The following is a 15,521-nucleotide window of genomic DNA, read 5'->3' as shown; positions in this document are numbered from 1 at the left end:
CTCTGTCTCCTTCCCTGGAGGTTTTGGTGGGAGAACAGCCACGTCTTCACGGACGCGCAGAGGCATGAGCTGGAGAAGCACTCCCTGTCTCGGGTCATCTGTGACAACACCGGCCTCGCCAGGGTGCCCGTGGACGCCTTCCAAGTCGGAAAATTCCCCGAAGACTTTGAGTCTTGTGACAGCATCCCCGGCCTGAACCTGGAGGCCTGGAGGGAGACCTTTCCTCAAGGTGACGTTTGGTCTCTTCTCACACCACCTTACAGCACGTGCATCTCATCAAACAAACCTTGTCTTCCCAAGGAGCTGAGTTACCTTTTCACTGTTTAGAAAACAGCGCCCTGCCTTACACCCTCAGGGCAGCTCCCGGGGCGGGCGGGACCCTTCTCTAGTGAGAAAGGAACTGGGGGCCTAGAAAATGGGAGCCAGCGGGGCCCGACCTGGGAAGCGACCGTGTGTGCTGTGTGGGTGCTCAGTGACCACAACAGGGCTCCCCAGCCTCAGCACCAGCCCCTCCAGGGCACAAGTGTGCCCATGACAGGGACGTTGGTATGTGGTTTTCTTTTCTCGTAGTTTGACTACATGTCAACCTGTCCACATTTCATAGACGACAAGTGTGGCTTCCCAGAAAGCGTGGAGAACGGGGACTTTGTGCACTGTGAGGAGTCTGGGAGGCGCGTGCTGGTGTATTCCTGCCGGCACGGGTATGAGCTCCAAGGCCACGAGCAACTCACTTGCACCCAGGAAGGATGGGATTTCCAGCCTCCCCTCTGCAAAGGTCAGTCCTTTCTTCAATAACAATTACAAAACACCTGCATGTTTCCGATATAAATTAACAATGCAATGTCATTGAAAATTTATTCGCCAAAAGATGCTTCTGAAACTGTTATCTTCCCAGGAGCAATTTGGGGATAGAAAGCAAGGGCTCTCCCCTGGGCTGGCCATATTCCCAGCTGGCCTCGTTCTAGGTAGTGAGGCCTCGGAATAGGCACGTGGAATCGTGACCAATGGGGTTACCTGTGAGGGAAGAGAGAGAGGAGTTCATGAGTTCCAGGCAAAGTTGTGGTGAACTCGCAGCGCCACTTTCTCAAAGGAAACACGGCAGCAAACGTCTCCACTCCAGGAACCCGTAGAGTTAGTCCCGCCTCCGCCTCCCACAGGTGGCTGATTCTGAAGCCCATGCCTGGTTCTTCTCCAGTCGCTGGTTTCACTTCCAGCCTCCTGCATGTTTAGGTGTAGACAGGTGCGGGCTCCTAGCGGTAACTTGAAAGCAGGGTGGGGAGGCAAAGGCAAGACAGCTGTGGGCCACCTCCACCTGCTCCTCCCATGTGCCTGGTTTGAGTGGGTGTTGGCCCAGGGCACCTGGGAGCGGGTTTGCTGGACAACAGAGCCTCCCAGGGGAAGAGCCATGTACTGGGGTCCCTCTGCGGGGAGCAGCAGAATGAGAGTCCCCCACTGACTGTTCTGAGACAGAGCTCTCTGGGTGCAACTCCTGAGGCTGGGGCGTCCTGTTGGAGCAGCTTGTGTCCCCCAGCTACTTCAGAAACGCCCTGCAACAAAACCTGGCCTGCTGGCTCTGGTCTCATGGGCCAGTGGGGTCAGGGCAGGCAGGAGCAGGAATGGCTGCTGTTCTCGGAGGAAGGTTGCTCAGACGACACTCACTAGCAATCTTTAGAAGGCCAAGCTGCCTTCAGGGACTGCGTTTTAGGGGAGGAAAACTGACATCAGACACAGAGCCTCCTGTGAGCTGCTGCTATGAGCTGCACTAACCTAGACCGCAGAAGAAAAAGAGGGTCTCATGCGAGAATCTGGCTGGTTTGCAAGTAAAAATAAAAGCAAAATCCACAGTTTTCAGTTTTCTCAGAGTTTTCAGAAGATGAAAGAGTCTTGGAGCCAGTGCTTTGGGAGACCCAGGCGAAAGAATCCTTTGAGGCCAGTTCAAGACACTCCCCTACCCCAGGGGCAGCTGCAGATGCCTTCACACAGCTCCGGTGCTTCACAGCTCTGCATAGCGGGATGCAGGAGGGGCTGGTTCCAGGGGCAGCTTTAGCCAAGAAAGACCTTCTATGTTTAACAGCCTTGACATGGTTACCTATACATAAAACACTTCAATAGCTGCTGCAAGATACAGACAATTAACAGTGGCCAATAGTCAATAGCTCCAATCCCTTGAAATTTCTTTACCTTGTCTTATACTTTTTATTTTTTTGAGACAGAGTCTCACTCTGTCGCCCAGGCAGGAGTGCAATGGTGCAATCTCTGCTCACTGCAACCTCTGCTTCCCGGACTCAAGTGATTCTCCTGCCTCGGCCTCCTGAGTAGCTGGGATTACAGGCACCCACCACCGTACCTGGCTAATTTTTGTATTTTTAGTAGAGACGGGATTTCACCATGTTGGCCAGGCTGGTCTCAAACTCCTGACCTCAGGTGACCCCCCCACCTCAGCCTCCCAAAGTGTTGGGATTAGAGGCTTGAGCCACCACACCCGTCTTCTTATACTCTTATAGAATGGTTGTCATTATCAATAATGTCATTATTAAAGACTGTACTCTTTAGAAAGCCTGAGATATCCCCAACACTCTGCTAGTTGTCATAAGCACCATCTTTGATTCTATGCCTGTTTTTCACAACAGACATAATGATACCGATTCTGTAACTGAGAAAACCAGCTGGGACCAAGACTCCCCCTGATCCCAGAGCCCTGAGTTAGGAGTGGTCAGTCCCACCCAATGCAGCCCCTCACCTGGGCAGCAGGTGGGCAGCAGACCACCCCAGCTGACCTCAAGGCCTCGCAGGTCTCCGGCACTGGGTCGCCTGGGTGCTGCCCAGGTTCACACATTCTCATCGTCCTGGGGTGGCCGAGTCGGGGGCCAAGTCCCTGTGGCCTATGTGGACCCCGGCTCTTCCACCCAGTGGTGAGATTGGGGGAAGTCCCTCCACCCCTCCCAGTACCTTCGCTCTGTCTGGGGGTGTCGTCAGCACCAGAACCCCAGGAGTGCAGGCAGGTGGCTGTCCCCAGCCTGGCCCTCGGCAGAGACTGCACCCAGGCCAGCTCTGTTCCCTCCAGACAGAGCAGCTCCTGGAAGAGCATGTGTCCCCAGCACTGACAGCACCTGTGCCATTCAGAGAACACACACGGGGCGTGTGGCGCAGACCTGTGACACGCTCCTGCTTGTTCTCTAAAATTGGCCAGAAAAGGAACATTATTTGAACAAAATGTACAGCAGGTTATCTGGAAATAGAAGCCTAGGGGATGAGGGACTAGATGTAGGATTCGCGTGCAGGGAGAGCAGGAGGGGAAGCACCATCCTCACTGGCGGTGGCAGGTGGCCCCAGTCCTGGCTCTCAGAGGACCTGGAGCATGTGGGCCAGCTGGGAGTCTCTGCTTGGGCAAAGCAGACCCTGCCCCACCCTCACCCTGGCCCCTTCCTGCCCCTGTGTCCTGCACTTGGCCAAATTCCACATTCCCCTACCCCAGGCAGACCCTAATTTCCTCCAGGAAGGCTCCTGTGACTTGGGCCTGAGTGAGCCCCAGTGTGTGGACTGCCTGCAGGCTCAGAGCCCACGGCCAGCGTGCATCCACCTTCTCCTCATCACCTTTTCAGATGTGCAGGGAGCAGGGGGCGGCCACACAACAGCAGAGGTGGTGCCTGGTTTCCCCTAGACTGGGTGGGGTGGCAGGCAAAGGGCTGACCTCCCCAGACAGAAGCACCTCCCAGAACGAGGGTCCCATGGGAGAGAAGCCGGAACGGGGGTCCCATGGGAGAGAAGGGGGTGCGGCTGCTTCCTCTCATGGGTGTGGCCTTGTGTGTCTAGCAGATGTGAATGAGTGTGCAGACGGCACCCACCCACCCTGCCACGCCTCTGCGAGGTGCAGAAACACCAAGGGCGGCTTCCAGTGCCTCTGCGTGGACCCCTACGAGTTAGGAGACGATGGGAGAACCTGCGTAGGTGAGTCTGCTCCCCTCCCTCTCTGTCCATCTATTTGCCAGTTTTTGTAAAATGAAGAAAAGTGTGTTCAAGTTAGGCAAGTGTCAATCACCATATTGATTGGGAAGGGCAGAGATGAATAAGACACAAGCCCAGGTGCCCAAGGGGCGTCTGTGCTATGCCCGAGGGGCATCTGTGCTGTGCCCGAGGGGCGTCTGTGCTGTGCCCGAGGGATGCCTGCGCTGTGCCTGAGGGGCGTCTGTGCTGTGCCTGAGGGGCGTCTGCGCTGTGCCCGAGGGGCGTCTGTGCTGTGCCCGAGGGATGCCTGCACTGTGCCCGAGGGGCGTCTGCGCTGTGCCTGAGGGGCAGCTGCGCTGTGCTGGGGGCAGAGGATGCATTTCATGTCTGCTGTCTGTGCAGAGACCCTCAGTGCATGCTGAGGCTGGGGGCGGCAGCCAGAACGCATTTCCAGACAAGGTCCACAGGTGCATACCCAGCCTATATCACCCCCAAGACACAAAACTTATGAAACAGGCAGCGTTCAATACAGACCCATCCATCACCTCTCCTCCTCCTGGGCCCCCTTCAAACGCACCCCACTGCACCCTGACCAGGGCCAGCAGCACAGCTGCCTGCCTGTTGCCCACCCCCACCTCTGGATGTCCCCGCCCTGCATGGGGCCTGGGTGCTCAACATCCACCTCGGATGGCCTTGCCCAGTCCCCCAGCTCTGCCCTCAGATCAGGGACAGCGTCTTCCTCACTGCTGCCTCCAAGTCAGGTGCCAGATACGCCCAAACTTTTGACGAATTTACTCCCCTGAAAATTGTGGCTCTTAAGTAAGCATTATCTTTAATCTTCATTTTATACAAAAGGACACTAGTGATAAGAGGGCGAGACGCTGCCGCTCACACAGCCACTCCGTAGCTGGCCGGGAATTTGTGTTAATAGTTGACTTCCAACTCTTATAGAAAAATAATTATTCACCAGACTCGAGTTACAGACAGAATTCCTTTGAGCTACTGTCATAGGGGAGTGCAGCAAAGGCAGTTGGGACGTCCAGTCAGGATGGAGAGGGGTCAGTGCAAAACGCTTCATGACTCAGCTTCATTAAGGGGATTCTGATAAGCTGGAATAATTGGATTCTTGCTGAAACTCAGCTCCTCAGGCGAAGGATACAAGGGCCAAGGTCAAGGCCAGTCAAGAAGTGAGTGAGTCTGAAAAACGATGGCCAGAATGCGGCTGCGTGGGGCCTTCAGAGGCCGGGGATGCTCTTTCTGGTGCTCTGAAGCTACATCCGCCTGACAGGCGTATCCTCCCATCCTGTGTCAGGCACACACCCCCCTCCTGTGTCAGGCGCACCCCCCTCCTATGTCAGGCGCACCCCCCTCCTGTGTCAGGCGCATCCCACCCTGTTTCAGGCGTCCTCTCTCTGCACAGCATTTCCCCCTCATACTCATTGTTATATCAGCCTCTGGTTTTATTCATGTTTTTTCTCCATGTGAAATCATATCTTCTCTTCATTTCAAACCAGACCACTCTCAGTCATGGAAAACTAGAAACAGCAGCTCTTGCATTCAGGTTTTTCAATAAAATGTTTAAATCAACAGTTCAGATGTGAACTGCAAAGGTAGCCAGGTGGCAAAGCTGCCATGTTCACAGAGAGCTCAGCTGCTTTCCGCATGATTATTATAAACCCACGCAAGCCGATTCAGAACCCTGCTCAGGTGAAGCTGGTGGGACATTCATATCACGATTGCAGTTTTGCTGCACTGCAGCCCAGAAGCACTTGCTGTATTCTTGGTAACATCTCACCCCGTCAGATGGCTCCGTGGGGCCCCAGAAAACACCTACTGCTGCAGCACCCTCCGTCCCTCCCAGTGTTTTCTTCTGGACTCACCCACAGAAGGATGGAGAAGGGAGGCCCAGTGGAGGCCAGGAGCAGCCCTGGGAGAGCACCCAGAGAGGAATTTGTGCCTGAGAGAACTTGCACACCACCTCTCTTCCTCCTGGGCCCCCTTCGAACACCTGCACCATGACCGGGGCCAGCAGCACATGAGCCTAAGACCATTTTGTGCACCAGGGCCCAGATCTGAGAGATTAATATGCAGGTGCTCAGGGCTTCTCCTGTCTCCACGGTGACTTACAGACTTAGATTTAGATACAGGTGTGCATATGGATATTGATTATGGAGATAGACAATTGTAGATATAGGTACAGATGCAGATACATAGATATAGATATAAATGCACCTATAGGTATAAAAGAATAGATTTAGATTTAGGTATAGGTATCCCTATGTAAGTTTAGATGTAGAAACACACATAGATTTAGGTGTCAATGTAATTACGGAGGGAGCTCTGCTTTTGTTGTGTTTTGTTCCTAACGTTGCAGTTAAAGGAACTGTATTGATTTCCTGGGGGTGCCGTGGCAAAGCCCTGCAGACTGGGGGTGCCGCAGCAAAGCCCTGCAGATTGGGGGTGCCGCAGCAAAGCCCTGCAGGCTGGGGGTGCCGCAGCAAAGCCCTGCAGATTGGGGGTGCCGCAGCAAAGCCCTGCAGACTGGGGGTGCCGCAGCAAAGCCCTGCAGACTGGACACTTGAACAAGAGATTTATCTCTCAGCGAGTCCTGGAGGCTGAAATCCAAGATCAAGGTGAGAGCAGGGCTGGCTCCCCCTGAGGACTCGCCCCTTGGCTGCAGACACCACTTCTCCCCATGTCCTCCCAGGGCAGTCCTTCTGTGTGTCTGAGGCCTCATATCATAAGGATATGATATGACATAAGGATATGTCCCACCAGCTTCACCTGAGCAGGGTTCTGAATCGGCTTTCGTGGGTTTATAATAATAATGCGGAAAGCAGCTGAACTCTCTGTGAACGTGGCAGCTTCGCCACCTGGCTGCCTTGGGCCACGGCCCATAGTGACATCCCCATGCCACTGCAATTACCCCCTCAAATGCTCCGTCCCCAAATCAGCCACATTCTGAAGCCAGGGGGATTGGGGCTGCAGCATGAGAATCTGGGAGATCCAGTTCAGCCCACGACAGCACTTGGCCCACGGCACCATCTTTTAATCTTCGGAATAAAACCTTAGAAGTTCATACACAGGAGCATAAGCTAATTTCCAAGATTTTGCTTCAAATGTCTCCTTTTAGTTTTTTTTCCTGAGAACAATTACAACATACATTTATCTGTTTCCTACATCTTAAGGACTCTTTTCCATAAACTCTGAAGCCAAATGTGTCTCTGGAGTTGAGACGTTCCCTCCCAGTGCTACCTCTTTGCTAAGGAATCCCCCTGCCTGGACTCCATCCAACTGCCTCTCCAGGTCCTGCCCCCGTCAAGGGCGTCCGAGAGAACCCCTGAGCCTGGCCCGGACCAGCACCCATGCAGTGCCTGTGCTCAGGGCAGCTCTGAGCTCTGTGCTGCCTTCTGGTTCTGTGCAGTGGGTGTGATGATTGCATGGTGCTGTCCCTGCCCCGCTCTGCCCCTGCTGGGCTCCTGGCTGCCGAACGTGAAGTAAGGGTCCACCGCAGGACACTTGTCTTCCTGCTGAGCCCTGCAGCCCCTCAAGCAGCTGGCTGCCTCCAGGAGTCTCCTCTCCAACAGCTGCCCTGTGCCTCCCTGGCCTCCCTGGCAGTACCCAGGCCCTCTGGAGGCACTGGGCCGGGCCGCCGGTGGAGCCTGATGGGGAGCGATGGTGGACAGTGACTTTCTCTTTCTAAGGAAGAGACTGAGGGAGGGAAAGTGCCCCCAGAGCATCTCAGGAGCTGGAGGGTGAACAGCTGGGGATGCAAGCTTCCCCCACCACCAGCACCCTTATAATGACACTGCTTCCCCTGCAAAATCGTCCGCGGAAAATTAGGATGCTGGCCATGACCTTTCTGCATCCCTGATGCACAAGCCTAACTGTTGTTCCACAGAGGCCACATATGTCCCTGTTGAAAGGGCCCTGCTCCCACGCAAGCAGCCATCAGCGCCTTCTCCGTACAGACAGCGCAGGCCAGCAGGACCCAGCACCATCCCTGGATGCACCAGCTCTGTCACTGCTGGACAGAACACCCCAAAAGGTTGATGGACGTGGCTGTCCCTCAGCTTTCAGAATGACAGCTTGAATCCCAAGCCTGCTTCCATGAGGAAGGGTGGACACCAGGAGAGAAGCAGAGGCCCCGGGCTGGGTGGACATGCACTCAGGTGCTGAGGGCTCAGAGTGAACCAGGAGCAACAGCTGAGCCATGTTTACAGCCCCTCATACAAGCCCTGGCTGGAGGCCGGAGGTTCCAGGGAAGGTGGGCACCAGAGCCCATGTCTGAGAGATGAATACACAGGTGCCATGGCTGCTGCTTCTGTCTTCACGGTGACTTACAGACAAGGACGCCGAGGCCTGGGAAGATGAGGCGTGGCTGTGACAGGAGCTCACACTCCCCCGGCCCACGAGAGCTCCAGCCCCGGCCAGCCCGTGTGCTGGTTGACATATTAGATGGACTCTCCAGAGGAACAGGAGCAATCAGAGATGCAGATGTGTGTGCAGAAATAGTTCTAGATTAGACAGAGACATCCATAGAGACACAGTTTGTAGATGTAGTTGTGTAGATTTAGATATAGATATTGGTTTAAATATATATGGATATTGATTGAGATACACATGCATAGATTTACATAGATTAGACATACATATAGATAACAAAAATGTAGACATGGATATAGTTATACCAATTTAGATTTGGATATAGATATTGATTATGGATATAGATACAGTTTTAGACTTAGGTACAGATGCAGATATAAAAATATAAATTTATACATATGTATAGAATAGATTCAGGTGTAGCTATCCATATATAAGTTTGGATATAGACAAAATATAGATTTGGTATAGATGTAAATACAGCGGTAGACACCCATATGTAGACATAGTTTTAGATGTGCATCTAGCTCTATGTATGGATACATGAAAGCATCTCTATTCTGCAGAATTGGTCATGGAATTAGAGAGGCTGAGGAGTCCCAGGATCTGCTGTCTGCAAACCGGAGCCCCAGCGTTGCTGGTGGGGTAGTTCCAGTCTGAGGGCAGACGAAGCTGCCATGAGATGTCCCAGCTCAAGCAGAGAGTCAGGAAAAGAGAAGTCCTTTTTCCTCCACTTCCTGCTCTACTGGTCCCTGAAAGGATGGGACAGGGCCCACCCATGTTGGGGAGAGCCGTCTGCTTTTCTCAGACCACAGATTCCAGTGCCGATCCCTTCCAGAACCTATCTCAAAAACACAGCAGGAATAATGTCTAATCTGGGCCCCTGTGCTCCAGTCAAGCGGACACAAAATTAACCATCCCAGTCATTATTCTGAACTGAATGCTCCAAAATCCCGATGCCCTCTGTCTGCCCAGGGCCTGCCCAAACCCGATACCCTTTCTTTCCAAAGGCCCTGGAAGGCCTTCACCCAGCCTCAGGGAATCCCCCACTCCCAGCCCCACAAGAGGGGGCACCCATACCCACGCCCAGAGCAGAGAACTCCACTCTCAGAGAACTCCCTGGAGTGGCACTGAAGAGGTCAGAAAGCCACTCTGGCAGCAGCTGTGACCTTTGCGATGCCCCCGTAGGACATGCAGGGGCTTCAGGGCCTGTCTCAGCCGGGAATCCCCCAGCAACACACAGCCTTAAATCTGGCTCCAGGCGCAGTTACTGGTTCTTGAAATTGAAAATGCCAAGAAAGGAAAGTTTGGAGCAAAGAATAAGGAAAAGTTTCTGCGGTGCGGCATCTGGCCTTTCCTCTGCCCGGGCTCATTTCACGCTTTTGGGTAGACACGGAGCTGCTTACGTCCCTGCTGTGCATCTGCCGTTTGCTGGTGTGAGGTGGGCTTCAATCAGATGCTCGCCATGGCCCAGCACGTGGCTCCTCCTTCCGATGCTTGGCTTTGCCAGTTTTTGAGGCTCCACAGGTGGTCCCTGAAAACCTCTAGCCCAAGTTGCTCAGAACCAAATCCAGCAGGAAGGGTGAGTCCCCCTCCCAGAAATGGCAAACACCAATTCCAGAATTCCAGAATGAATTTCCATGGCTGTGCTGTCCTGACTGCCCTGACCTGGCCTGTGCTTACTGGAATCCCCACCCAGGCCTCAATCAGCTCAGCCTTCCCCGCACAGCCAGCCCCGGCAGCACAGACGGACCCCCACCCTGTGGCAGCCATGGGGGTGAGAGCGAGTAGCAGCGGATGGAAACATGAACCCAGCCTCTTTCCGGATGTGGGAGGAGCGGCGTCCCACGGCCAGCAAGCAGCTCTGCTCTCCACAGACTTTTAGCAAGAGGCCAGTGTGCTCAGGTTGCCCTGCAGACTCTCCTGCGTCTGTGAGAGGTGGCAGCAAGGAGATCCTGGAGGCGGGAGGATGGTTAGAGGAGCCCAGGAGGAAAAGTCATGAGGTGCAAAGGCTAAAAGGACAGGACCATTTTGGAGAAACAGTCAGGATGTGCATTTAGGATTTATTCATTCATTCTTGTATCCACCAAATACTTGCTGAGTGTCCAAGACCCATGCTAGGAAGACAGCCATGGACACTACCTGTGTCTGGGCTGGAAACGAGACACACCTGCAAATCATGCCCAGGCGCTGAGTGGCACAGGGAACTGCCGCCACCCACAGACGCATTCATCACCGACTTCCAAAAATCCAGTGTGAGAACTAGAACCAAACCAAGCACCCAATTCCCCCAGCCACTGCCTTCGTCTGGTGCCTGAACACACTCCCTTAGCCCCAGAGCCTTTCTTCAGCCACACGTGATGATATTTATCCAGGACGACCCATGTTTGTTTTAAAAAAACACTGATTGGTAGTATTTAAATTCTTATTTAAAAGTCAGTTTTCATTTCATCTTGGATTTCTCCTCGGCCACCTCGAATGGGCACCTCAACAGAAAAGTCAGTAATAAAACTGTGGTCAAAGGAGCTCTGAGTTCAAAGCCGCACTGGCCCCAGGCTGGCATCTCCTTGCGGAGAGCATGGAAGCCAAGGGCCGGAGCCCAGGAGCCCTTACTCAGTCCCCGGCTTTTTTGGACGAAGACACGGGTCCAGGTGGGAGGCACTTCCTCAGGCCCCTCACCAGATGCTCTGGGGCCGGCTCCCGGGCTGCCTCTCTCCTCTGTCCCGTCTTCAGGGCCTTCTGCGCTTTTCTGTCCGATTCACGCTGACCCTGTTCAGTTTATTTCTGGAATGTGCTGATGAAACCTAGGATGAGCTCCAAAATCTGCTGCCATCCCGTGCCCCTGTCCCCCCAGGGCTCCGGCTCTGCGAGGTGCACATCACCTTCCCTTAGCCACAGTTTCACCTCCAGGAGGCTTCTGGGAAAAATAAAATGCAGCCAAGGGCAAAACCTCATGGTGTTACACCACAGCCCTTACAAACCACTTTGTCCCACTTGCCTGCCCCGGTCAAAGGCCCCACAGGGCTCCCTGGGTCCTGTGGTCCACTCAGAGGCCACTGAGAGTCCTCCCTGGTTTGGGCAGCAAGGTGTGCTTTCTGTCCTGCTGGACAGTGTCCATGCCAAGCCCACAGTGAGGCTGCCATAGAGAGAGAGCCAGCTTCTCTGCCCTGTGTCCCCTGCTGGCTCTCCCCACGTCACATTCAGGTCTGGACTTCATGGTCTATGGCTTTTTTGGGCAGATAAATGACCCTCCCCCCCTCCCTCCCTCTGTACATCGTGCTGTGGGGTGAAGGCAGCTGGCCCAGGACAGGGTGTGGCCCAGACTCAGGCAGGACAACCTGGCTGGCCCAGGCCCTGGAAGCTTCTTCTAACCAGGCCTCTTTCTGTGCCCCAGACTCCGGGAGGCTCCCTCGGGCGACTTGGGTCTCCATCTCGCTGGCTGCTCTGCTGATGGGAGGCTTGGCAGGTCTCACCTCAACGGTGATTTGCAGGTGGTAAGTCCTTCATTTTTTAGCTGTTACTTAGACATGACACAATCTCCTTTCCTGTGGACATGGTTGCAGTGAAGCTGCTGTATTTCCTAAAGCTAACATAGATTACTGGTATCTCAAAGGCATCGATCTCAGAGCTATTTTGTACAACGTCTTAGACTCTCCGGATCATTCTTTATGCTTTTAATAATGAAAGTGGAGTGATCATTCGTACGCCTTAGGTGGTGTCAGGTATCTGCGGACGCAGATTCAGCAATATGGAATACTTTTCCAACATTAAGTGATTGCATTGAAGTAGTCTCTTGTTAGGAGTAAAGATTCTTAGAAAGGTTTCTCAGAGAAGAAAGGTCATCCGTGAATGAAAAGTTTTATTCTTCAGTTTTATTTCCTCCCTTGAGGGCAGAAATTGAAAGTTGAACTTTCATGTTAAAAATGGCGCTGCTGTTGAAAGACTCAGGCCCGAACCTGAGAGAACCCGAGAGTTCCTGCCCTGTGAGAGCGCTGTCTGCAGAAAGAGCCCCTCCAGGCCGCCTCGGGTGGGGCAGCTGGTCCACGTGCCTAGCCCTGAGGAGCCAGCTCTGCTCCTAGCTGCTGCCACTCACCTTGCTGCTCTTGAGAACCAAACTTCTTGAGCATCACTTCATTTTTAATGCACAATTGTTCATTTTATATAGAAAGTGTTAAAAATAACAGCAAACACTATCAAAAGTCATTGCAGCCCCAGGCTGGGCCCCCAGGGCCATGCCCAGAATAGAGGCCACAGTCACTTGGCCTCTGCTCTCCCTGAGTGCCAGGCTCAGCCCAACATGACCTGTGCACACTCCTGCTATAGCCAGCCCTGCCCTCCGCCAGGATGACCCCTGCAGTCTCCTTCCCCTTCGACTTCACCCTCCACCCCGGCCTTCAGAGCGCCTCACTGGCCAAGCCCCCAGCACCACCCCGTACCACACGCATGGATTATCCAAGCCTCCTGGCACCACCCATACCACACGTGTATGGATTATCCAAGCCCCCAAACATCACCCGACACCACATGTCTATGGATTATCCACGACTTTCCCACCCTAAGGCCATCTTCCAGGGTGTTTCTCATCTTCCCAGTAATAGAAACTCAACATTCTAGCAAACCTTCATTTTTCTAGCAACTTCTCGGTACACTGAGGAACGTCTGCACCTTGAACAGGAAACCTTTTTCTTACAGTTTTTGCACCTCCTACAGGAACTGGTTTTTAAAAACTTGAAAGTTTAGCAACCAGAAGTTACCCCGATCGCTGTTGTTTCCAAAGGGCCTTGTCAACAATCCACAGCAATGGCCTCTTTTCTGTTGTTTTTGTTTTTGTGGGTACTTGTAAGGGAAGCCCCTGTGCCTGCCATCTGCTCTGCATCCTGTTTCTCCGCTGCTGAGACGTGGTAGTAAAGCTAGTTCCCCGTTTTGGTTATTCTGCAAGGCTTCTGGCAACTGCTGTGGCTGACCCAGATGCCCACGTTTGACACAAGAGCTTCTGATCCGTCCGGCATACGACATTTCAGTGATGTATTTCTGAGTAGCTTCATAGCTTCTGTCAAAACTAACACACACCATAATTCAGACAACTGTGAGAAATTCCTTCCAGCAGAGAGGTGATAGTAACAGCTAAAGCCATGTGTTGGATGCAATGCTGAGTCATCCTTAGCCACTGTCTCCTCTGATTTTCTGATCAATCATCTGACTCAGGTGTTTGCCATGGCTTGAACTGTGCATTGCCCAAAACATGTGTTTACACCCTGACCTTTAGGACCTCAGAATGTAACCTTATTTAGAGCTAAGGTCTCTGCAAGTGTAATTAGTTAAAATGAGATTGCCCTGGAGTACAGGGGACCCTAATTCAATATAGCTGGTGTTCCTCTAGAAAGAAGAGTTTGCACAGAGTCATGCCCAGCAGGCAAAGGCCATCTTGATGGGAAGGCAGACATCAGGGTGGGGTTTCTCTAAGCTGGGGCCTGGGAAGATTGCCAGCAGTGACAGGAACTGGGAGGGAGGCCAGGGGAGCCGCCTGCAGGCACCTTGATGTGGACTTCTGCCTCCAGAACTCTAGGTCATAAACTTCTGCTGTTTAAGCAGCCAGGTCTGTGGTCCTCTGTGACTGCAGCCCCAGAAAACTAACAAAGTGCTATGATTGTGTCCATTTTCAGAGTAGCATGAGGAGGTAGAGCGAGAGCCTGTTACTGGCTCAAAGCTGGTAAGCCCAGAGCAGATCCTTGAACCCAAAACCTGTCTGGTGCTGGAGGTAGTGCCACAGCTGCCCGGCTTCTCCTCGCAGGAAGATTATTTCTCACATGCAGAGGCTGTTGTTTCAAATAATCATTACCAGTGAAGACTGAATAATCACCTACTCTCTCTACAAGACACCGTATTGATCTGTTTTGGGAAGAGGCTACTTTAACGTTTAAATGGTGTCTCTAGTTTTAGATGGGGTGGTGGTAGGAAATACTCCCTATGTTTTATGAATCGTTTGGTCTTTAAACCTTAAAAACTTTAATTACTAATAATTAAAACCCTCAGCTAACCATGAAATAGACTAAGCAATAAAAATTGAATAGGCTGTAAGCAAATAACTTCAAATTAGCTGGTTCTATAATTATAACTATTAAATGTGTAATTGTAACAAAAACTGATGTGACTATAATTTCCTGTTCATAAACAATTTTGTATTTGCAAACATCCCTATAGACATCTATCACATTATCATTATGATAAATATTAGTGTCTGTAGTCCACACTCATAAGAAAAATTGCAATTTTCCTTAAGATTGACAGCCATAGATTAAATGAATACCTTTCCAAGGAAACTTGGGAGATAAATATTTGGCTGTAGTTGATTTTAGACTCTGGAGTTCTCAAAATATGCTACCAAGCACCAATTTAGTTTGCAAAGTGCCACTTAGCTGAAAGATATGAAAAAGTGGATGTTAACACGCCAACACACGCTTAAGCACAGAGAACAGGGGCAGTTACAGAGTCAGAGACCATAACGGGGAAGACCCTGGGGCTCCAGGGGAGAAACATCCTGGACAAAAGCCACAGCACCCCCAGACCTGTGACTGGATGAGCTCAGAAGGTCAAGTCACTTATTCAGGAAATGTCTTCCCACCCCCTACCCTGAGACCCCCAAGCTGCTCCCAGCAAATGGGCCCAATGCAATCCCAGCCTCACCTCCCTCTGTGTCTCATCCTTCAGCTTTAAAAACATGATCTTATTTCCAACTTAGGGCATTATTGTGCGGTGAGGAGTAGGGAGGAGAACAGAGAGGGAAAGGGAGAAAGAGAGACGGAGACAGCAGAGAGAGACATGGGAGGGGAGAGAACGCAGCACAGCGTGGCACACGGAGGGTGCTCACTAGTAGGGGTTCTCCTAGTGAGACAAAGGTGTTTGCTTCTCTCTTCTCCTCCTCATTTTCTACCCACCCAGCTGTCTGGGCTCTAACACTGTATGTTTTGGTGTGATTATTAACAATGTGACAAATTGCTAATATATTTTCACTGCAAATCTGTGATTTAGAGTTAACTCCAGCAAACCGACTCCTTCATCAACTTTCTTGACACTGCATTTAAAATACCTCCGAGGTATTATACATGTTTTATTGCGTTGAAATTGTTTTCACCAAGTTGAATTCTTTCTGTGCAAACTTTTTTTTTTTTTTTTTTTGAGACGGAGTCTCG

The 15,521-nt window shown here is 52.1% G+C and overlaps 1 protein-coding gene across 1 annotated transcript in view; it reads left to right on the top strand.

The window, feature by feature from the left end:
- TPO (thyroid peroxidase) overlaps positions 1-15,521 on the top strand; it is a 152,134-nt gene that overhangs the window by 127,624 nt on the left and 8,989 nt on the right. The window contains exons 10-13 of the mRNA XM_011960987.1: positions 21-229; positions 605-775; positions 3,817-3,948; positions 11,726-11,825. Of these exons, the coding sequence (XP_011816377.1) occupies positions 21-229; positions 605-775; positions 3,817-3,948; positions 11,726-11,825 (612 nt within the window). The remainder of the gene's footprint in view (positions 1-20; positions 230-604; positions 776-3,816; positions 3,949-11,725; positions 11,826-15,521) is intronic.

The sequence above is a fragment of the Colobus angolensis genome, unplaced genomic scaffold (genome assembly GCF_000951035.1).
Source record: "Colobus angolensis palliatus isolate OR3802 unplaced genomic scaffold, Cang.pa_1.0 Scaffold53, whole genome shotgun sequence".
Classification (NCBI taxonomy): Eukaryota; Metazoa; Chordata; class Mammalia; order Primates; family Cercopithecidae; genus Colobus; species Colobus angolensis.
Note: the sequence above shows the minus strand (reverse complement) of the source record. Positions and strands in the feature narration are given on the sequence as shown.